The 25,808-nt window shown below is 32.2% G+C and overlaps 2 protein-coding genes across 2 annotated transcripts; both read right to left on the bottom strand.

The window, feature by feature from the left end:
• On the bottom strand, positions 16,693-17,512 carry LOC109347700 (kunitz trypsin inhibitor 2-like). Its single transcript, XM_019587709.1, has one exon. The coding sequence runs from the start codon at positions 17,462-17,464 to the stop codon at positions 16,844-16,846; it is 621 nt and encodes a 206-aa protein (XP_019443254.1). The 5' UTR covers positions 17,465-17,512; the 3' UTR covers positions 16,693-16,843.
• LOC109347698 (CDT1-like protein a, chloroplastic) lies at positions 19,837-24,853 on the bottom strand. Its single transcript, XM_019587707.1, has 8 exons — positions 24,832-24,853; positions 24,519-24,713; positions 23,831-23,950; positions 23,514-23,739; positions 22,251-22,982; positions 21,027-21,177; positions 20,841-20,931; positions 19,837-20,091 (listed from the first exon to the last, which is right to left on the bottom strand). Exons 2-8 carry the CDS (start codon positions 24,680-24,682, stop codon positions 20,037-20,039), a joined length of 1,539 nt encoding a protein of 512 aa, XP_019443252.1. The 5' UTR covers positions 24,683-24,713; positions 24,832-24,853; the 3' UTR covers positions 19,837-20,036.

Genomic DNA, 25,808 nt, shown 5'->3' with positions numbered 1-25,808 from the left:
TCTTATTTCTCTTTTTGTTTTCAATAATAAAAGTGTTATTTAATTGCAATTACAATATTAAATATATCATAATAAATTGTATTTTCATTCGGCTTTCAAGCACTTGACTCTCCAATATTAGAAAGGGCCCTTACCCATTAACCATATCCCCCATTTATTTCCTTTAAGCAAGAAGCTATTCATATTTCAAATAAAACATAAGATGTGCACATTTATAATTACAAGATTTGTTATCCTTCTCTGCATTCCACGAGTAAATACACTAGTAATTATTCTATTACAAGGATCAAAGGAAAAAACATATATCCTAAAAGGACTACAAACATTTTTTTAATCTGATTTTTTCCATAAAAAACTAGGTTATACAAAGCTTGAAACCTCCTATACCATGATCAAGGACGACCAAATTAACATTTTTTGGGTACATAAGAGAAGATTGAAATTGAATAGTGAAAAGAAGGTTCATAAGCCTTCTAAGAAGAGGGGAAAGGGAAGCAGAAGATGAGAAAGAGTCAAAAACAAAATTTGGAGGTTTAAACCTGGAACCCAATATAAATTAATATCAACACATCCATTCCATAAGATTGGTAGGATTTTCTCAACTCTTTCCTTCTAGATTTTTCTTTTTTTATTTTTCAATGTATAAAAGCACTATTCATTCCATAAGAGTCGTGACTCGTGAATAGCCACCCTTTGTTCAATTAACTATCAAATATATAATCAAAGCCCAACACCATAAAGTTCCCCAACTTTTTTTACTTGGAAAATTTTGATAGTTAACTAAAAGGGTTATCCAATTTATCATTTGGTAGAAACAATGCAGCAATTTTTAGGAATTGGCATGCGGCTTCGTCTAATTGAAAAGCTATAGTATTAGTAAAAATTATTAAATTCTGATGCTTTGTAAGTTGGTTAGGCAATAAACATTACATAATCCTAAGTTTATCTCTCAATATATGGATGATTCTAATACAAAAAGTACTGAATAAGCTCACTTTTTTAATTTGCAGGCAAATGCACCTCTATTTTTGAAAACCTTGAATGAGATTAAGCTTTTCAGGTTTAGTATTCTCAAGTTGGTAATAGGTATCTTATTGCTTCCTTAGATATAAGTTTTTTAGTGTAATATTTATATATTGGAAGTATAAAGATTTATATACAGAAAATACATTATCCATTATTTATTTTGTATTTTTTAAAGAGTCAATGATTATTAAATATAAATGATGGAAGATACAATGACAATGTATAAAATTCTTACACAGGTAATTCATTCGAAAGTCCAAGTTCCAGCTCCATCTCTATGATAAAATGTAAGAATCTTTTTCCTTTGCTTTCTCTCATCACATGCCTTGATGTTATTGCTCAGGAGAGAATAGAGAGAATCTGAGGAAGAAGAAAATTCAATGAATATGCTTCGTGCCATTAATGAGAAAAGAAGAAATCCTTATATACAAACTAAACTAAAAAAGGAAGGGCCTAACTGAAACTAACTAAACACTAAGAAAGTAAACTGGGCTAACAAACTAACAGGCCCAAAAGGAGAAACTAAACTAAAGAGAAAGCAAAAGTGCATGAATAAAAGAGATTCTAATACAAAAGCTTCTATGCATTCTAACACTCCCTCAAGTTGAGTGGTGGATGTCCATGAGTCCCAACTTGGATAGAAAGTCATTGAAAGAGGTTGAGTGAAGAGGTTTTGTGAACAAATCAGCTAGTTGTTGAGCAGAAGAAATTGGCAGTAAATGAATGAGACCTTGTTTGATCTTTTCACGAACCACATGGCAATCGATCTCAATAAGTTTCATTCTTCCATAGAAAACTGGATTATGGGCCAAATATATAGTAGATCTATTGTCACAGTAGACAGAAGATGGAGTGGCAATTGGAACTTGTAAGTCTGTAAGCAAGTATTGCAGCCATTGAAGCTCACACGCTAGGCTCCCAAGAGCCGTGTATTCAGCCTCAGAGGAAGAATGGTTAACGCTGTTTTTATTTTTAGTTTTCCAGGAAATTAAGGAATTTCAAAGAAATATATAAAAATGTGTGATGGACTTTTGGGTATCTAAACAATATGCCCACTTAGAGTCTGCAAAACCAGTGACCTTGAAATTAGAATTTGAAGAGAAGAACAACCCTTGAAAAGGAAATAACTTAAGGTAGTTGAGAACTCGAATTGCAGATTTGTAATGGGTGTCCATTGGGTTTGCTATGAATAAACTTAATTGTTGGACTAATAAGAAATATCAGGCTTGTAAATATTTAATTATAACAACCTATCCACAAGTCTTCTATAAGATGAGGGATATGGAAAATGAGTGCCTTGATTAAGTTGAAGTTTGATTGAAGGATCAAAATGAGTCTTGAGATGTTTAGAGCCAAGGCAGCCAAAATCTTCTAACAGAGAAAGGGTGTATTTCCTTCGATTTAGGTGGATGCCAAGTTTGGTCCTTGCAATCTCAAGGCCTAGGAAATATCCCAGGTGGCTTAAGTCCTTAATTTGGAAGCATTGATGCAGAACATGCTTAACTTGATTGATTTCATTAATGTTGTTTCCTGTCAAGACCAAGTCATCCACATAAACGATAATGACTGTGAAGGAGGTGGAACTGTGTTTAGTGAACAAGGCTTAATTAGTCTAGGAAATCCAAGAGAAATGAGTTTAGTGGAGAGAGTAGTGTGCTATTCCATGCTTGCTTGAGGCCATAAAGAGACTTATGCAATTTGCACACCATATGAGGTTTAAGAATATGCAAACTAGGGGGTGGAACCATGTATAATTTCTCATGTAGATCGCTATGAAGGAAGGCATTATTGATATCCAACTGTTCCAAGAACCAAGACTTGACTACTTCTAGAGCTAGAACAACTCTAACAGTGGTAATTTTGACCACTAGAGAGAATGTGTCAAAGAAATCAACTCCTTCAAGTTTAGTGAACCCCTTTGCCACTAATCTGTCTTTGTACCTCTCTAAGGAACCATCTGCATTGTATTTGGTCTTGTATATCCATTTACAACCGATGGTGTGTTTATTAGGGGGAAGTTCAAAAAGGGACCATGTATCATTGAAGACAAGGGCTTTCAGTTCTCTGTCCATTGCTTCTTGCTAATGAGGAATTTTAGATGCTTGCGTGTAGGATGATGGTTTTTTATGAGTAGCGATGGATAGGCAAAATAATTTATAGAGATGTGAGCAATGAGTATAGGAAATGACAGAAGATAACGGGTGAAAAGTACTTGAAGAGGAATTGGTTGAGCTTGGAGATAGGTGGTTGTTTGGTAGGTGGTTGTTTGGTAATAGATGAGTTGTTATCTAGTTCAAGTGTGTTTGGTGTGGAGTGAATAGGATGAGCGTAGTTCATAGGGGGCATGTCAGGGTTATATGTATCATGGTCTGAGGTGAGGAAAATGTTTGGGTTTGTGATGGTAAGGGGAGTCTCATCAACTTGGTCAGAGGATTGTTGGAAGGGAAATTCATTTTCATAGAAGACAACATCTCTAGATAGAAAGATGGTATATTTGATATCATAAAGAATATAGCCTTTGGTGCCATCTTTGTATCCAATGAAGACATTTTTCTTGCCTCTTGGATCAAATTTGGTTCTATGTGAAGTAATGATGTTGGCAAAGGCCAGACAACCAAACACTCTAAGGTGAGATATGGATGGTAAGGTGGAATATAAGGATTGGTAGGGGCTGTGGTTTTTGAGAAAAGAGGTAGGCCATCTGTTTATGAGATGGATGGCATGTTGGACAACAAAGGTCCATAGTTTGGGTGGTGCGAACACCCAATTTTGTCCGACCCATAAAAAGCCCAAAACATTTTTTAAATAAAAATAACTCAATACCCAAAAAAATGATTTTTCAAAGTTATTCTAAAAATATAATAATCATTAATAAATAAAAATAAAAATTAAATGAGTTAAAGATTTGTTTTCATCAAGGTTTGATTATCAAATAAGTTAAAGATTTGAAATCATGTAAACTTAATCAAATCATATCAGTTTGTTTAGGTTGCATCAATCACCTTAACAAGAGTTAAATCTTTAAAGATTCGACAAAAAAATAAAATAAATCAAATATTAAATTATGAAAATGCTTATCGTATTGAATTGATTGAGTTGAGTTTTTATAATTACGATGTGAATAAGGTAATGACTTCCTGTTTATATGATTTTTTATTTGTAATAAGGTTAGTGATCCTTCAAATAATTCATAACAAAAACATATTCAAAAACAAAAAAATTGGGATTGTGTATTTATTATCTCCTCTGATATTTATAAGATTTAGATTCATCAATTTTACTTTATGAAATAATATCAAGTTGATGCAATCACTAAAAAAATGAGATTTCGCCTAATTTTACTTTTTTTGAGAGCCCAATATTTATTTTTTTACTTGCTAAGGGTATTACAATAATTATTATTAATCACTTGGGGTATTAACACTCACTTTGGATTTTGAATTTTTAAATAATTTTAAATTCATTTTTTTGCATTAAATGTCATAATGAGAAAAACAATGTTTTTTTTTTGGATATAAATTAAATGAAAATCAGATTTTTTCTTTAACTTCCTCCAAACCTTAATGAGGGAAATTAGAATTAGAATTTCAATTAATAAAAGCAAATCAGATTTCACCTTTATTCTCTGAAAGAAATTAAATGAGAAGATTTGTATATGTTAATATACTCAGACTATAAATAGTAGCATATGCCAAAAAGGAAGGGATTCCTCAAAAAAAATCATCTTATAAAAAAGCACTAAAAAGACACACCTGGAGGGTGGATTCCACACTAAAAAGACAAGAATTTCGTACAAAAATTACACACAAAAATCCCTAGAAAAGAGCTATGCATACCAGTTCGCATATGCGTTGACCGACCACCCATATCTAATCAAATCTTGAAACATCACGTGGTTGCATTACATCACGTCGCTCCAGATTAATACTCTCATGTGAACACAAGATTATCCATGTCTAAGTGCACCCATTCTCATCCAACGTTGCAGATCCACCACGTGGTCATATTCTCCATACTTTGCAGTGTCGGCAAATCTGGTTCTGACACATCATCGAGCCTAGTAAGTCATTTGACTTCTGTTCTCACTGTACCTCTACTACTTTACAAGCTTCAACAAGTACCTTCATTTTTCTACCAATAGAACTACGTAAGCCTTGATTCCTTATCTAAATTGGGATATGTAGGACCAAGATTCATCTTGTCAGACACAATAAAAAATAAATAAAATTATTCTTTCAAATAATTAATTAAATAACCAAATAAGTTAAAAATAATAATAGAGTCGCATAATTTAATAGGGGGTACCATTTAAGGCGGACGAGTAGGGTGATAATACCTTTCCTACATTGTAACCTACTAACGAACCTGAATATCAAAAATCCAAAGTTCAGCGTGATTGGACTTAAAGATTTTTCTACGTTTTTAACTATAAAATGTAGTGACGACTATAACAAAGTCGTGCAGCCGAAATCGGGGCGCTGGCAGGCGGCTGAGGACTTTTATGAGAGAGTTTGAGCCATAATTTTTAAAATATATGACTAATTAATTGTTTTTATTTTTATTTGTTTAATTAATTTTTATTTTCTATCAATAAAATCAATTGCAACTAGTCATTGTTATTAACTGTATGTTTGTATATAATGCATATTATGTTGTGTGATTGAGGTATATTACCTGTACACAAATTATTGGCACATATATATGTTCTACACCCGAGTATTAATGAAACATTTTTGGGTAGAAGCAACATTAGTCTCATTGGTCATAGTCTTTTCCGTTTTTATAAATTACATCATCTATATATGCATTCTTTTACTTAATTAGTTCTTCATTCCTTCATGCATATATGCATTTTAAAAATTACATCATCTATATATTTATATATTCATTCGTTCACTTATGCATCAAAAAATATATAATTCATGCATTCATTCATGTAAAAAAAGTATAACTCAAACATGTATTCCCTAATTGATTCATTTCATTACTCATTCATGCAACCAAAATGAAAAATAAAAATAAAAATACATCATGTAATTATACCATTATACAATTCATAAAAAAAATTACATTATTCACTCATTCATTCTTTCACGCATTCAAATAGAAAAAAATACTCATTCATTTAGTTATATTTTGTTTCACGCATTATAAAAATAACCATTCGTTAACTTATCATTTCATTATTGCATTATTACATATTCATTCACTCATATACATGCACATTAAAAAGATAACAAACACATCATTCATACATACATCAACTTATTCATCCCACATATATGCATACATTTTTTATACACTCTTCTATTTATTTATTAATTCATGTATTAAAGAAAAAAAGAGAAAAATAATTATTCATTCATTCATATATTCATTTAAAAATAAAAATACAGTAATCATACATACTCATACATTCATATGCATTCATTCGTGTATTAAAAAGTTATCATGCATGTATGCATGCACTTTAAAAAATAAATACATTATTCATACATACTCATACATTCATAAAATAAATAAATAAAAAACATGCAACTATTCTACTTCATGCATTACTATATCGTACATTTTAATCTCATGTCTCACCATATCATTGCATTCGTTGTAATAAATCATGTCATTGCATTTGTTGTAATAAATCATGTCATCTCATCATAAAAAATAGAAGGAAAAAAACATTTCATACACCTTCTCATAGCCTTCATGCATTCAAAGTCATATACATGCACCAAAAAATAAAGTCACATGTAACATCTCATGCATCATATGCTTCAAAATATTAGTCTCACATCATTCATAAATCACAACATAAATCAATGTGACATTACTTGCATTTCATACATCATTTTGAGTAATAGGTTACATTTCAATTAGTGTAACATGATAAAAAATATTCACTTCATGCACCAATAAAAAACATTTATGCATGCATTTCATGATCTCATTGCTAAAGACACTCATCAATTGAAGATTGATTTTAAGATCAATATTGTTAGACTTGACTGAAAGCAATCAATATTGAAACTGGAGACATTCAAGAAAACATAGAATTTCTAATTTTTTGTTGAGATCATACTCGATAGTGCATATCGATAGTGCATTGTCTTCAACCCCGGCTAAAATTGGAGACCAATTTTAAAAATTCTCATTTGAGGATCTCAGTCAAGGCCAAGTCCATCTCACACTTATCCATGTTTCTTTTTTCATGAATAAATATTTACTTTCAAGTACATATCTTTTTAATAAGTATATACTAGTGTATTGATCATACAAATTTCACCATTTTATACCTTGTCATAGTAACCCCACTCACTATTTTATCCAAAGAACACATAACCAAATAAACCCAAATAAAATTAATCTATGCATTACTATGAGATATTTAATTCAAAAATAAAATGGAGGATGATGCAATATAAAACCAAAAAATGATGTACATCTTCATGCGGATTTTTCTGATGACACAAGATTTCTTTGTAATTCCAATACTAAGAAGATATCCATAGTCACTTCATTCGAGCCCAGACATCATGAAAGGATTTAATTTTTGAATAACCCTCAATATGTCAATAACTCGGGGAGAGTAACTTTTTAATCGTTTTCCTTGACATTCAATTATTAAAAGTAAAAAATATTCTTTCACACCAATAATGTGACCGGACGATAAGAGAATATAAAGAACGTTTCTTGCTTAAAGTGAAAAAAAGAGTCCGCTAATAATCCTCAATTAATATCTCATGCAAAAGTTAGGAAAAAGTAAAGTGCAATATAAATAATCCCCTTAATGAAAAATTATCGCCCTAATCTTAGGTCATTCTTATCTCTCCAAAAAAATTCTCTTAATAGTTGAATGTCATACTAGAAAATTATTGAAAATAGGATAAAGAAGAAAGGATAAATGTGGGTATGGGAAACATATGTTTTGAGTTTTATATCATTTTCTTGAAAACTCTTTGCTCAGCCACGATACAAACTTAAAAAGACCTTATTGTTGACTTATTTGCCTAAGATGCACATCAAGAAACAAAAATGCTGACTCCGCAAAGCTCATAAAATTTTGATAAAAATATCTCTTCTTTAATGCATAAGTTAAAATTCAATTTCTTATTATTATCATAACCTCACCATACTCGCAAGCCAAACACAAACTAAGTTCTATCATCACCACCACCACATCTACGCAAGCCAAACCCAAATCACCAACAATGCAATACCAACCCAAACACAAATTTTGTCATCACTACCATATCACCTCTCATAGCCCAAACACTTACCAAAGTTTGCATGATCATTATTTTAAAAAAGTTATGCATGAAATAAAGAGCACTAAAAGCAAAGTAAAATTAGATGCCTCTCAAACTGTGGCAAGTTTTAAGATGATTCATGGTTTAAAGCCTTATAGTCTAAGTTTGCCAAATCATTTTGAATAGAAGAATGACTCGGATTATCTCACATTTGGGCAGTGGAAAGTCACAAGAAGCCCAAATTAGGGCAATTTTTGGAGTTGATCTCATTTTCTTGTGAAAGTTTATAAAACGCCTTAAACTGGGGCAATAATGAAGTGACTTTTCATGACTTCAAATTAATTCGATCAAAATAAGCCAAAATGCTTCAAATATGGAGAAAGGTCTTAAGTTATCATCTTGAAAGACACCTTTAACAATGACTCACACATGTCTTCTACTTTCTATCAATTCAAGTCACCACATCGGGGTGTTCGCAAAAAAAGGGGAGAAAAAAGCAAAAAAAAAAAGAGTGTTAGGTGGAAAATCACATGGAAAACCTAGAAGAAAGTGAGTAGTCAAAAGTCGAAAACCTACAAAGGTATTCTAGGCAAAAATTAGGGAAAATTAAATGAACACCCTTAATGTCAAGACTTACTATCACAAATCCTCAATCACCCAAATTGTGGCAACCTTTTGAAGAATCTAAGTTGTAGCCCCCTAAGTGAAGATATGAGTTCATAACAAGCACACATGGGCAATTTTTGTTGTTACAATAAAGCATCAACACTTTTTAGAGAAATTCTATGAAAGCCTACACTGGGGCAATATAGTTGTGTTTAATCATTATCCTCAATATCATACCAGAGCGGTTTATGGATCACCTGAAGAGAAAGACACCTTCAATTAAACTAAGGCATATTTTGATGGTACCAATCAACCCATAACAAATGTTGCTTTAGTCGAGTCTACAAAAGCTAATGAGTTATGTCCAACAAAATCATGAGTGATCCATTAAAACATTGGTTCCTGAGTCTTACTCATCATTCCATGACATTCAAACAAAACATATAGTACTCATATCATACATGGCATACATACATTACAACATAATTATATCTACAAGTGTCTAATCACATTCATACACTAATCATTATAGCGCAAACAAATAAACAAAACTTTGCACATACATCTTTACACTATTCTTCCAATAAATACAAATAAACATCGCATTGCATATAACGAAACATTCAAACATGCATCCCTACGTTTTTCTTCCAATAAACAATGCATTATATATAACGAAACATTCAAACATGCATCCTTACATTATTCTTCCAATAAACACAAACAAACAAATAAACATTGCATTACATATAATGAAACAATCAAACATGCATCCCTACATTATTCTTCTAATAAGCACAAACAAAACATTGCATAATCGTTCATTGCATATAACCAAACATTCAAACATGCATTTCTACATTATTCTTCCAATAAGCACAAAAACACACACAAAACATTGCATTGCATATAACCATGCATTCAAACATGCATCTCTATATTGCCCTTCCAATAAGCATAAACAAACAAACCAAACATTGCACAACATATAACCATGCATTTCTACATCATGTCTACATAAACAATCAGTGTGGGACCATCCATTCTGCAAGTAAATTTTCTAGCCTCACCAAAACTTTTCATTAAATGTTGTCGCACTTAGACGTTGAAATGTTATAACATTGTTAGACTTAGACGCCAGAATGTCCTTTCAAGATAAATATTGTCGGACTTAGACACCAAAATATTTGACGTTGCTGGACTTAGACGCCAGAACATCCTTTCAAGATAAACATTGTCGGATTTAGGCACTGAATTTTTTAACATTGTTGGACTTAGACTTCAGAATGTTCTTTCCAAAATTCACATTGTAAGACTCAAACACTGATATGTTATGACATTACTAAACTTTCATAACGACAAGCTCGGGAACTGCATCAACAAATCCCTCGTCCACCACAGCAAAAACGAGAACTGCCTCAACAAATCTCTGGTCCATCATGGCAAGTGTGGGAGTTGCCTCAACAAATCCATGGTCCATCATGGCAAACGCGGGAATTGCCTCAAAAAATCCCTAGTCCATCACGGCAAATGCGGGAACTGCCTCAACAAATCTCTGGTCCATCACGGTAAGCATGAGATCTGCCTCAACAAATCTTTGGTCCATCATGGCAAACGCGAGAACTGCCTCAACAAATATCTGGTCTATCACGACATACGTGGGAACTGCCTCAACAAATCTCTAGTCTGTCACAGCAAACGCGAGAACTGCCTCAACAAATCCCTAGTTCATCATGGCAACACGAGTGCCTCAACAAATCTCTAGTTCATTACGACAACATGGGAGTCTCAACAAATTCATGGTCCATCAGCAGAACATCGATTTGCATCATCAAAATCCGTTACCTTCCCATTGGCCTTTTTCTGAGCCTTAACAAAATAACGTTCATTTCTTTACTTGTTACCTACCATGATATCTCTCAAACTTCCATTTGTGTGCTATCAGGTAAGCAACAAGTAAAAAGGGGCAGCTGCGAACATCCATTTTTGTCCGACCTAGAAAAAGCCAAAAAAAAATTTTAAATAAAAATAACTCAATACCCAAAAAATTTATTTTTCCAAGTAAAATAAAAAAAAAGAGTGAGTTAAATATTTGCTTTCATCAAGGTTTGATTATCAAATAAGTTAAAGATTTGAAATCATGTAAACTTGATCAAATCATATCAATTTGTTAAGGTTGTATGAATCACCTTAGCAAGAGTTAAATCTTTAAAGATTCGACAAAAAATAAAATAAATCAAATATTAAATTATGAAAATACAAATCGTATTGAATTGATTGGGTTGAGTTTTTATAATTACGATGTGAAAACAGTAAGGATTTCCTTTTTATATGATTTTTGATTTGTAATAAGGTTAGTGATCCTTCAAATATTCCATAACAAAAACATATACGAAAACAATAATTTTAAGATTGTGTATTTAGTATCTCCTATGATACTTATAAGATCTAGAATCATCAATTTTACCTTATGTAATAATCTTAAGTTGATGCAATCACTAAAAATGGGATTTCGACTAATTTTACTTTTCTGAGAGCCAAATAATTATTTTTTACTCGCTAGGGGTATTACAATAATTATTATTAATCGATCAGGATATTAACACTCAATTTGGATTTTGAATTTTTAAATAATTTTAAATTCGAATTTTTTTTATTAAATGTCATAATCGGGAAACCCTGCTTTTTTGGATATGAATTAAATGGAAATCAGATTTTTTCTTTAACTTCCTTCAAACCTTAATGAGGGAAATTAGAATTTGAATTTCAATTAGTTAAAGCAAATCAGATTTCACTTTTATTCTCTCAAAGAAATTAAATGAGAAGATTTATAGATGTTAATATACTTCAGCTATAAATAGTAGTATATGCCAAAGAGGAAGGGATTCCTCAAAAAAATTATCTTACAAAAAATATACTAAAAATACACACCAAGAGGAGTGGATTCCACACCAAAAAAATACTAAAAAGACAAGAATTCTATATAAAAACTACACACAAAAATCCCTCAAAAAAAGAGCTTTGCATACCAGTCTGCATATATGTTGACCGACCACCCATATCCAATCAAATCATGAAACATCACACAGTTGCAGTACACCACGTCGCTCCAGATTACTACTCTCACGTGAACACAAGATTATCCACATCTAAGTGCACAATTCATCATCCAATGTGTGCATATCCACCACGTGGTCATATTCTCCATACTTTGCAGTGTCGACCAATCTGGTTTCGACACGTCATCGAGCCTAGTAAGTCATTTGACTTCTGTTCGCACTGTATCCTTGCTCCTTTGCAAGCTTCAACAAGTAAGTACCTTCATTTTTCTACTAATAGAACTACGTAAGCATTGATTCCCTATCTAAATTGGGATACGTAGGATTAAGGTTCATCTTGTCAGATACAATAAAAATAAATAAAATTTTCCTTTCAAATAATTAATTAAATAACCAAATAAGTTAAAAATAATAATAAAGTCATACAATTTAATAAGGGGTATCACCTAAGGCGGGCGGGTAGGATGCTAATACCTTCCCTACCTTGTAACCGACTCCCAAACCTGGATATCAAAAATCCAAAGGCCAACGTGATTGGGCTTAAAGATTTTTCTACGTTTTTACCTATAAAATGTAGTGGCAACTCTAACAAAGTCGTGCAGCTGAAAATCGGGGCGCGACAGGTGGTAATTGGGATTGGAATGATAAAGCACTAGCAACATTTAAGATGTGTTGGTGTTTCCTCTCAACAATTCCATTTTGTTGAGGGGTTTCAATACAAGTTCTTTGATGTATGATTACTTTTGAGGCAAAGAAATCATGTATCAAGAACTCGACATCATTGTCACTTCTTAGGGATTTAAGTTTGGTGCTTAATTGAGTTTCAATGTAGGCTATGAAATGGATGAGGTGAGATTTGGTTTCTGCTTTTGTTTTCATAAGAATGACCCAAGTAAATCTAGTTTTATCATAAATAAGAGTCAGGAAATACTTATACCCAAAGATTGAAGAGGTGAAATATGGTCCCCATATATCTGCATGGAGGAGGTCAAAAGGTTTGGAGCTATGAGTGGTGCTAGTGGTAAAAGATAATCTTTTTTGTTTAGCAATATGGCAAACATCACAAGCATAATTCTTGGTATTGCAGATTGGAGTTAAAGAAAAAAATTTAGAGAGTAAATCTAAGATAGATTAAGATACATTTTCGAATCTTATATGCCATAAGGTATCAATAATAGGTTTCTTTACATCAGTGTGAAAATTAAAAGAGTTGGAAAGTAAAGGACTTGGTTGGGGAAGCTTGAGCACATATAGACCTTCTACAGCCTAGTTAAACCAATCATCCTCTTGGTTGAACAATTATGCATTATAATACATTGATCATGAGAAAAAATGAGATGGCAATTCAAGGTGGTAATCAACTTATGCACAGAGATTAAGTTAACATGAAATTGGGGAACAAATAAGACATTATGCAAGGTAAGGTTACTAGTAAGTTTGATAGTTCCAGAGATTGTAGTACAAAATCTATCACCATTTGGTAAGGTGATGAGAATTAGGAATGTGGCCTTTTGAGTGTTGAAATATTTCAAGTTATGGCTTATGTGGTCTGTGACTCCAATATATATAGAGCCATTGAGATACCAAGATACCTAAGGGAGAGTTAGGGATGTCATTGTTCATAGTAGAGTTAGCCACATGATTGGTATTGGATTTGTTATGATTCAGAAGTTCCATAATGCCTTGCATTTGTTCTTCAGTAAAAAAATCTGCCATTGTCTTGGTTATTCTTGGATGAATTGTTTCCTTCATTATCGAAAGCATAAATTGTTGTATGATTCACCATTCTACCAGGTCTATTGGACTGAAAACCTGGGGGATATCCATGCTTAAAGAAACATGTTTCAATAGTGTGATTTGTTCTATCATAAAAGGTGCAGTATTTGTTCTATGACCATCTTGTCATATTGTTGAATTTGCCACCTCTTCCTCTGAAATTGGATCCTCCTCTTCCTGTGACATTATATGAAGAATTCATACTACCATTTGTTCTAGGCTGATATTCATGTTGAGATTGTGCAGTGGCTGTCAGGATTTTGGGTTCTATTTTCAAGGTTGGTGCCAAAAAGTTACCCATTTGTCTCTCTTGTTGTATCAGCATAGAGAAGACCTTTTCAATGTTGGGAAGAGGTTTATGTAACATGATCTGAGACCTGACTTGTGCATATTGTCCATTCAATCCTTTCAAGAACCAGATCACATAGTCTTGTTTTCTATACAATTTTGGTGACCCAATTGCTCCACAAGAACATGTCATTGTACATTTTGTTCCACAAGGACATGTTGTTGTAAAATTACAGTCCCTGATGGGTCTGAAATTTTCAATTTCCTCCCACAAAGTCCTGAGTTGGGTAAAGAATTCAAAAATGTCATGATTGCCCTGATTGAGATGATAGAACTCTTCTTGCAGATCTGTAATTCTGAAAATGTTTGCTTGAGCAAATCTAGCCTTCAAGTCTTTCCAAACAACGGAAGCATCATCCATCCACAATATCAATTTCACAATTGGTTGCTCTATGGAATGCTAAATCTTGGACAATGTCATTGTATTGCATTTCACCCAAGAACCATGTCATGGATCATCAAGAGGATGTTGAGGTATGGTGCCATTGATGAAGTAAAGTTTATTCTTTGATTCTAAGGCAAGGTTCATGGATCTGGCCCACGAATGGAAATTCTTACCATTCAATAGAGGAGTAACGAAAATTAAGGCTGAATTTTCATTTGAACTAAGAAAGTAGGGATTGTTATATGTGTCTGTATTATTGCTCTGATTCGCCATTAGTCAATCAGAGAAGACAAGAAAGGAGTTTCTTACGGAAGGAGGAAGATGATGAATGAGGGGGAGGAGAAGAGGAGAGCATGAGAGGTTGAAGACAAATCAGAGCTTTCGCTCTGATACCATCTTGATGTTATTGCTCATGAGAGAATAGAGAGAAAGTGAGGAAGAAGAAAATGCAATGAATATGCCTCGTGCCATTAAAGAGAAAGGAAGAAATCCTTATATACAAACTAAACTGAAAAAGGAAAGGCCTAACTAAAACTAAGTAAATACTAAGAAAGGAAACTGGGCTAACAAACTAACGGGCCCAAAAGGAGAAACTAAACTGAAGAGAAAGCAAGACCGCAAGAATAAAAGAGATTCTAATGCAAAAGCTTCTATGCATTCTAACAACATGAATATTATATATCAATGCCAAGTTTGTGGAGTTCCTTTCTACCTTCTGCATTTACATAAAATGCAAACAAGAAAAAGCAGCAGTTTTGCATATATGATTCGTGAACATGGTAACTTGAGATATAACATCAACACAGTTAAAGAATAGTGGTTAAAATACAGTTTTAATCACTATAGTTTTTCACTATTTTGGTTTTGGTATATATAGTTTAAAAGTTTGGTCCTATCTTGATTAGTGGAGTAGCCATATTAATTATTCCATTCTTCATATATTTCTTATCTTTTGCATTCTTATGATATGAACGTGTTTCTTGTTATGCAGGTTTTGATACCATTAGGAGAGATAAAAGAAGTCAATAAAAACCAGAATGTAAACAAGTTAGAACAGAAGTACATAGAAATAGTGACTAAAGATGACTTTGAATTTTGGTTTATGGGGTTTGTATGGTGTAAAAAAATTCTCATAAATCTCCATAATGCCATTGACATGGCCAATTTATTCTAATAAAAGAAGGGGAAATTAAACATCATTAGTATAAAGTCTCTTAGATGTTTGAGATGTACATAGTTGTTTTATAATAGGGAAAGTTTTGTAATGTGAATGTTTGTTATGACAGAAGGGAAGGTGAAATAGTTAGGGACTGATAGAGCAGTTAGTTACTTAGTTAGTTAGAGGAGAATAATTAGATAAATAGGGAGAATATATAGGTGGAGAAGATTTCCATAAACATCCTCTTTGTTGTTTGCGAGATAAGCCCAAGCACATCTACCCACCTCAGAGTGAGCATCGTGCTTGGGCCGCCAAGTTAAACCTACGTTTATTTATTCTTTAGATTGAGAATTCGTGCATTAGGCTGCCCTTATATAAGTGGAGAAAATTGTTGAAAGGGAAAGCCCATTGTGAAGGGGAGATTTCTCCTTGTTCTCTTCAGTTTCTGTTCAACCAGTCAATGCAGTTTGTTATTTTTTCTTTCAATTTCTCAATTTATGCTTAGGTTCCTTACAGAGTTTAATTTTATATAACTATAAGTCTATGGTCGTTACATGTCATGTATTATCACTTCATCCCTTATCTGTGGGTAATTAAGAACCAGTGACAAGGTTGTATGCCATGGAAGGAGCCATCACTATATGCAGTGCATTGAAAAGAAACATTTTCTTAGTGAAATTCATAATACTAAATTTTCCATGAATTTCTTAGGAAGGGAAATTTATGTTAGTAATTTACCAAGATTTGTCTCATCAGATTTAATAGAATTTGGTTTGGATTCTTGTGCATTCTAGTATTCCATTTAAATCAAACATAATTAAATAAATGCTAGCATACTAGACTCCTTATCTTTTCTTGGTATAACCAAAGTTATCCCTCACTTTTTGGTAAAAAACTAATATCTTTAGAGTGTGTGATTGTGCCTCCTAATAAATATCATTATTAGGAATCAAACTTTTAATCTTTTAATTAATCCAAGTATCTAGTGAGACTTTATACCACTAGATGAAATTAGATGTTTGATCTTCTTTTATCTTAACTTGATAAAGAAAAAATGTAGGAGTTATTGACATGATGAAACCTATAACAAAATATAGACCAAAGAAAGTGCTTAAATTTCAACCAAAGCATACATGTTGTGTACACCATTTATGATACTCATGACCATGTCTCTCCTAAAAGAGAGACAGTCTAATTTTGACAAACTTTATTCTTCCTAGAATCATCTTAGTTATACTTAAGCCCTTTTGAACATAACTCTAAAGGGTGGAACTTTATCACTCAAAGCCAAATGCTTGTTCCCATCATCATCTATATATATCCCAAGTGACCTACACAAAGTCTGGCACTTACAAACTGAGGGACAAAAAGAAAGAACATAGTCTTTCTCATCTTTCTCAATCTTAAACCAATTAACAATAGTTACAGAACCTGGATTCCCTTCAACACCACCAGTACTCAAAAACCACACTCCTGATAGCACTTTTAGAAGCCTCCAAACTGGTGATTGAGAACATGTTGTTGTTGTGACATAGGACTTTATGTTGAGATCAGTTGAAGTTAAGATAACACCATGTTTATTAGCTTTATAGGGTGTGAAAGTTACTGATTTTCCATTCAAGAGTTCAACTTTTTCTTGAACTATATAAAGGGGGCATGTGTTATTGTTGCTTGGTAAAATTGTTAGGCCACCACCACTTCCTTTTATGAGTGGTAAAATGTTGTAGTTGAGACCTGTTTTCAGTTTCTGGCCTGAGATGTCAACTACTGGTTCTGGTGCTGCAGTAGTTATACCAATCAAGAGGGTTATGGCTAAGGTAAATGACATGAAGGAAAAGGCTACTAGTGAGGTCTTCATGTTTCTATAGGGTTGTGAGAATATGTATGAGTGTTTCTGTTTTTGGAAAGGGTAGCTTGTATTTATAGAATTAAAGGAGTGAAATGAGAAGGTTTAGGGTTCAGTATGTGTCACTCCATTTCTCACTCATACATATTCTGACACAGATAAAATGATACACTTTTTAAGACAAAAGATAAACTCGACTTGAATCATTTGTGGGTTTAATGTTAATGGGATTGACATTCATGCATGAATTATCCACTATTCTAATAAAGAACTCCTATTAATTATGAAATTTTATTCTCAAGTATAATGTTGAATGTTTAATAAATATTATATTTGTAAAAAAACAGATGGGGGTGATCATTCCTTAATCACGGGATGAAGTGACTTTCCTATACTATGGTCACCCAAATTAATTGTTTTCTTTAATAATTTTTGCCATATATTTTTATATGTATTATTAGTGTATTTTTGAAACATAGCAAGTTGTGGCTCTACCACTAACCTTAGTATAATAAAAACTATATAGTTTAGAAAAATATAATATCTAGAGAGTATAGCTAAAAAATCTTTTATAATAGTTGGCTCTGGAGTAGTGAAAAGCAAGTTCACTCAAGATAGCAGAGACCCATTATCTTTTCCATCACTGTAAGGCCAACCTTATCTCAATCGACTTGCAATTATTCGGACAACTATTTAACATGTGACCCACATTTTTGTGTGTAATAAATATGTAATGTGAGAGTTTTTTATATTATTAGGATAATATAATATTTACGTTAATTATTGTTGAGTCTTAAATAAAAATAAGATATATAAAGTATGGATAATATATTGTTAGTAAAAAGGTGCACAAACTATACATATATTAATATTAAAGTAATAAATGAAATGATACAAAAACTTTATGGAGAAATGGATAAGAGCTCTCTAAACTTTAATTTTTTTTTAAATTTGAAGTACTTCTCATGAAATAATTTTTTTTTAAATTTGAAGTACTTCTCATGAAATAATTTTTCCCCAATTGCTCATTAAACTTCATAAGTTAATAAAATTGGTCTCCTTATAAAAAAAATTGTTAAATTATTAATAGGCTAAGAAAGAAATTGTTGCCATCATACTCATGATAATAACAATGCAATAATGTAGGTTAGACAACAACGATGACAAGAGGAAATCGCCATAAAAAAATAAATTGATTGAAAAGAAGATAAAAATAAATGTCTGATTAATCTAATAAGATGAGTATATAGAAAAAATATTTATGTAACAGCGAGATTAAAAAATATGAGTTAAAAAAATTCATTATTATTAATTTAATACTATAGAAATAATTTTATCAATCTTTGAAGTTTAATAGGTAATTAGAAATAAAAGTATTTTATAATAATTAGTTGCAAAGCACATTATCTATCAACTTTAAAACAAAAATTTACATGCATATGGAAGAAGTTCCTTACACATTGTTAAAGTTTTGCAAACTTTACCCATAAAGAAGCCACTTTGGTTGACATTTTATTTGTTGGCCATGTTGTTTATTATAATAACAGAAAATAAGCACATGAAAATAGTGTAAAAAGTAAAATATATATATTGATAGTATAAAAATTTATACACATTTAATATATCATTCATCATTTGTTTATATTATTTATTTTTTAAAAGTTAATAATAAATAAATATAAATACCGGATGATACAGTGATAACATATAAAAATCTTCATATATTTATTTCATTTATTTAAAAAGGTTTTGTTTAAGTGGAGCACTTTGTAAGGTGGGATTTAGTCTGCTCTATGTCGACACATGATCTAGCTCTATTGTGACTATTGTCCACTACATTCTACATAGATCATGTTTCCAATACACCCAGATTCGATATAGTGTTGATTTCTCTTATATGAGAAAATATTACTCTGGTAGTATAAATTTTATTTATTATCTGCTTCATATTTAATAATTGTTAACTCTTTAAAAAATGTGATCAAATGAATAATAAATAATATAAAATTTGTGTATATATCTTTACACACAAATGCATAAATATATAGTCTTCATTTATCTTATGAAAAAAGAAAATTATATATTTTGCTATTAAATTATCTTACCTATAACAAAATAACATACATATGATATAGCATTTTCAACTTTCAAAGTTGCCTGTAAGTGCATATACTAATATTTCTGCAATCACTATTTTAGTTTGAATATTTGACTATTTTAGTTTTGAATGGGTCATTATTTTACCTACAACATAAAATAAATATATATTTCTATTTTCAATGATTTTATTGATACATATTCAATGATATATCATAATTAATATAACAAACAAAATGAAATGTTTGACTTTTGAAGAGATGGGAAAAAAGGAACATCAAAAGAGATTGAGTTCCTAGTCAAGCCTTTGTTGAATGCAAATGGGCCTTCAGAAAAAGAAATACAATTACAAAGAACTATAATGGATAGTTTGCATATTGTAAAAAACTGAAATGAGAAAAATGGAAAAATGAGTAGAAGTGTCCGTAAAAGATATACAAGAAAACCATTCCCCAACGCTCTTCACTCATCTCCAAATCTCTGATGGTCACATTTCTGAAACCCTTGCTCGAACTGAGTCCAAGTCATAAACTTCCTTGATGCTGCAAATGTTCACACAACCCAGCAGACAAATAAAATTAGAAATGATGATTGGTTATAAGACTCTCATCTAGTAAGATCTAAGGATCGTAGATGTAAGCAATCTTATCTCCATAAACGGGAGACTTTTTCAAGATATAAAATTAACAAGAGGAAATAATAACTTTCAATTAAATGCAGTGGATTTTGGCTCACAAGGACATGCTCTACTAGATATATTGATTTAAAAAACAAAAGAAAGAAAAAAAGATGTATACACAGTGTATGAGTTTTATATATTGTCATTGTATCATACACCATTGATATTTAATTACTATTCAGAAAATGTAATCTAAATGAATAGTGGATGATGAAGTGCATGTGTATATGTCAGTATATAGAATTTACACTCAACAAAATACTTAATGTTGCATGCACTCTATGGTATAAAAAACTCTTAAATTGCCCATCCATAGATATTAAACACTACAAAATAATTTTGTAAGGTGCTAATCTTGAATGACATCACATGATAATATGAAATTATGAATTGCCTATGGAATCATGTAAAAGGTCAAACTAAAATCACATGCAATAATCCTGAAATCAATCTTTAGATTTTTTAGTGGATCAAGATCATGATGCAATTTATCAGATCAAGAGTGGATAACACCCTTATTTGCTCACGTTTGAGGAAAACTCACTTTGCATGAGCTTTTTCTCTCTCTAAATGCACAAAGATATAATAAAAAATAAACATAAAGAGACGCACCAATACATAATATCTCCAGAAGGAACCAACTTCTTGCAGATCCAGTCTGGCACCAACTTTTCCAGGATCTCTAGCTGTTCTTCAACTTCTCCTATAGAGATGACAATATTAGTTAGCTTACTTAGTTTACTATTAACAATCAGCAAGGAACTTCTTGTGCATTGTAAAAATTGAGTTGGAACATACTAATCTCAATAAAATCCAAGCAATTCATAATTATCTTCTGCAAGAGCTCCTCTTTTGTGATTGGAGTTTTTTTGAGAGAATAAAATATAGAGTGAATCACATTAACCATATCCAGCATTAATGAAGATCCTTCATGACATGTATCTTCTACCTGCATTGAAAAACCAATTTAAAATAAAGAATCACTTTTGCATTTTAAAAAATCTTAAGATAAAATTATTTACAATATATTCGTGATTTTTCGATCGGAACCTTTCAGGAAGCAATATCACATAACATAGAATAATGGCCCAACAAGTACATCAGGAACTCAACAAGTGGACTTTCAAAGGTCAAAACTAATCAAGTGTATAGCGGTTCAAAAAGAAGGGATATTGACATCCCATGCAAAGGGATAAAACAGCATTAGCAATTATTAAAACTAAGCAAAAAATCAAGATGTGACTGCAGAACAGATTTGACTGATGCTAGAAAAGCACAAGCATATTACATGCTCATGTGAATCATGAATAGGGAATGCAGAACAGATCTGACTGATGCTAGAAAAGTTGAGACCAATAGAAAAAACAAAGGATAGTTGGTAAACAAATAAAATTAAACAACAACCAAGCCTTAATCCCACTAAGTATTAATAACTCAACTAAAACGACGTCATACTACTCAATCATGTTTATTGACAAAGCAATAATCTGTACATATTTCCTAATAGTTTCGCATATGGTTTTATTGGCCTCCCTCTTCCTCTAAAGAAATGGACTAACCCCCATTTGATCTACTCTCTTTATAAGGGTTTCAAAGGTATTCTCTACATATGTCCAAACTACCTAAAGTACGATCTACCATCTTTTCTACAATAAGAACTACTTCAACTTTCTTCCTAATGCATTCATTTCTAATTCTATCTTGTCTGGTGAATCCATTCATCCAACATAACATTTTCATGTAACCGACCCTGATGTTTTCATTGATAATCTTCCCACACATTTCTCACTGCTTCCTTATCTTCATAACCGTCTCCTCTGTCCCACCCTTTCATGCATGCACATATTATGTGGGCCGCACTATTTAGTTAGAAATTAACATGAATAGTTACAATGTTAGACAAAATTTGCTTCATTTGCAAGTTCTCCACTGATGCAGAAATAAAGCTTCAAAATGGAATAATTCTCAGAAGTATGACACAGAGAATCAGTTAAAAATTAAAACAAGGGTGAGATGACATACCAGAGGCAGAGCAACAGAACCAGAAAAATTGAAATCCTCAGAACATCCTCTACTAGGTTCAGGAATGCTATCAAATTCATGTCTGCTAGATTCTATCTTGTCTTCTCTAATGTCTAAATCATCATCGCCTTCTGTGAGTGAGAAGTCAAGCACTCTTTTTGCAGGCTTATAACATGATATTGAGTTTTGGGTAGTAGCATTCTGAAGCTTAACATCAGAAGTCGGCATCAATCTCTGAGGTGCTGACTGCACAGGTGTCTCTGTCATTAAACTATCAGTGCAAAAGACAACTTTGGTATCAGGGCTTTTAGAACTGATGCCACTAATAGAATCTGGAGGGGAGATCATATGCACCGGTGTATTAATAACACTAGGTTGAAAACGAATAGAGAATGACTCCTGCTGCTCTCCTTCGTTATTCGGATTACTCAAACGATGAGATGATGCTACACATTCTTTCTTACAACTGCTTTCATTTTCTTGGTTATCCAGGCAAGCAGACATATTGGATAGTAGAGGAGTTTCGGATGATGGAAAACATGACAAATCCATCTTTTGAGAAAAGTGTCTGCCAAAAGATGGACACAAATGGGATTTCCCTGGAAACGGCTCAATTTCACTGGAAGTTGATGAAAGTGTTGTTGATGGATTCACAGGCAAATCCACACTAATCAAGCTACAAGTTCTTTTGCTAGAGGGTTCTGGAAGTATGGCCTCCGGAATATCAGTAGCCTTATTCACACAAAAAAAACAAAAAAAAAATGAAATTAATTCCTCTCTATTAATCAATTGTCAAATTCCTCAACCTAACAATATCAAATAAAAGCAATGAGCTGAGCCTGAGCCAGGAAAGCAGCTGTAGAGAGTTTAGCCCAATCACAGAATCTCATATAGCTACTTTCTATCTATCATCAACCATTTTTCATCAAAGAATAGCATGCTACAACAACATATTATGTCTACATATTAGATGAAACCCAAAATTCACAGCATAGAATACATTGCAGATAAAATAAATGTCACCACAGTAATAATCTTCAGTTCCACATTCGATACTGTCATCAAAATAGTTGTATAACATTGACTATGTTGGACCTAATCAGATGAATAAGACACAACACAACCAAACAAGTTCCAAAACCCCCTCAGAGTGGAGTTAGGATCGAGGATTCTGAGCAAAAATATAATACTCAACATCCTAGCTAAAAATACCTACCACCAAATACAACTAACAAGAACAACAAGCCAAATTTAAAATGTTACCTCAGGATGCATTTTGAAGAAATCAATCAGCTTAGAGCTAAAATATCGTCGAAGAGCCATATCAGCAGAATCTTTATAGTTTTCTTCCACAACCTCAAATACCAATGTGATATTCATATCTGGTTTCATACACGAGCTCTTACTATCATAAACAAGCACCTTCTCTATAAGTATGCCTTCAGGAAGTATATACTTCATCTGTGCAAGATGGGCATCCAAGAATTTTCTGGAAATAAAACATAGTCCTATCACCTCACTTCCTTACCATCACTTGAATGCTTCAAAAGATTTGAATTTGGTTAATGTAAAATAATTACCTCTTGGCCAGAATTTCAACCTGGGCACAAACATTTCGAAATGTTGGAGACTTTTTGCGAAGATGCAACAATCTAAGTGAACAAGTCACATGACTAAACAAATCTGCAATGGCCTTATACCTGAACAGAGAGAGGAAACAATAACTAACATCACATTTTTTGGAATCATTTTTTATAGTAATGATCCAAATTGGTCCCCAAAAATAATAACAGAAACACATTTGGTCCCTAAAAAATAAAATAAAAATATAAACTCAGTCCTAAAAAATCTCAATTGTTGGTCAAATCAGTCCATCTAAACATAAACTTGATGGACAGTTTAGTGCCTGGGAGGGGCTATTAATACTCCAATTTGCCTAATCGCTTTCTTCCTAACTAATCACAATTTTACAAAAACAAAATCAAAATCAAATCAAGATTGATTATAAAAAGGTTGTTAATAGGCAAACTAGAGTATCAATAATTTCATCCTTAGCCCTCTCCGGAACTATTTAGACCACCATTTTTCAAAATCATTCTTTTTTTTTTTTCATTTTCTTCAAGCCCATTTACTAATTTTAAAATTTGGCACAAGGTTGTTACACCGAGGCTCACCCTCTCTCCCTTTACTATTTATAAAAGAAAATAAATTTGACAATGAAAATATTCAGAAAAGTAAAAAAAAAAACACTGAATTCAGAGTTCATACTTCTCTGGAAGCTGAGTTTGTCCCTCCTTAGATTTGGTTGGTAAGGGTTCACTCGTCTTCTGTGGAGTGGGGCACTCAATTACTTTATCAACTCCTTCTACAATCTTCTCACATTTGAAATCCAAATCATTTTTCACAGATTCCACGCACGCTTTTTGATCCATTTTCAATAAACAATAATGCAGTACCAAAAAACTGTAGAGCATGGAAAATTCAACGAAAAACAAAAAAGAATTTTAATTCAAACGAAGATTTCAGTGATAATTGAATTTAAACGAAAAAACGAAACAGTGAATTTCGAAAGAGTATTTACCTGAGAGTGGTTGAGGGAACCCTAGATGGATTTCGAACGGAGGGAAATTATGTGCTTTCGAAAATGAATGTTTTCGATTTTATGAACGAGCCTTTTGGTGAAAAGACGTAGTTACCCTCGTTTTATTTCAACTTTTATGTGTTTTTGGGCCTCGGAATTTGACCGTTGAAGGGCACATGAAGTCCTCAGATTTTTTCCCTATTCGTTTTTTTTTTGTTTTTGGCACCTCAGTCCATATTTCGAAGTAATATTAATTCTTGATTCTCGGTATACTTTAAGTATTTTGACTTTTTTAAATGATTTTTACTAACATTAGCGTGTGGTAGTCACTGCGTATCTGCCCGATCCACATCTTTTACTTTTTAGTATTGAATATTTAATTTTTATATATTTCATTTTAGAGAATTATATCATTTTTTTCGTACATGATATTTTAATTTTTTTATAAAAATATAAAAATGAATTGTGATATTATTAAAAAATGCTGGTAGTTTGATATATTTAGTGAATGTAACTACCTCTAACCTTCATTTATATTTTTTATCGTATAGAAAATTATTGTAATAATTGTTAATTATAAGGACAAAATAAGTAAGTGGAAATTATGTTGTGTAGGTAGTTATAATAAGTTTGACTTTATATATAGTATAGATATAAGTACAACTTTTTAAGATTTTTAGACAGTCACTTCAACCAATCAAATTCGTTAATTAATTTTTCCTTGTTTACTCTTTTGCCTAGTGTTATAAAACTTGGCTGGAATTCGGCCTGACTGGTTCAACCATGAATCGGATATCTAACTGGTTTGAGCCTCACATCTAACTGGTTTGAGCCTCACATCTAACCGGTTTTCCATCAAATTGGATTGACTCGGTCAGTTTAAGCTTAAAATTAATGATTTAGGTAGTCGGACCGGTTGGACCGGCTGAGTCAATCAAAAAAATATTTATAAAAAAACAACCAAATCCTGTTAACTT

Source organism: Lupinus angustifolius, chromosome LG05 (genome assembly GCF_001865875.1).
Source record: "Lupinus angustifolius cultivar Tanjil chromosome LG05, LupAngTanjil_v1.0, whole genome shotgun sequence".
Lineage (NCBI taxonomy): Eukaryota > Viridiplantae > Streptophyta > Magnoliopsida > Fabales > Fabaceae > Lupinus > Lupinus angustifolius.
This window is presented reverse-complemented; position numbering and strand designations above follow the sequence as displayed.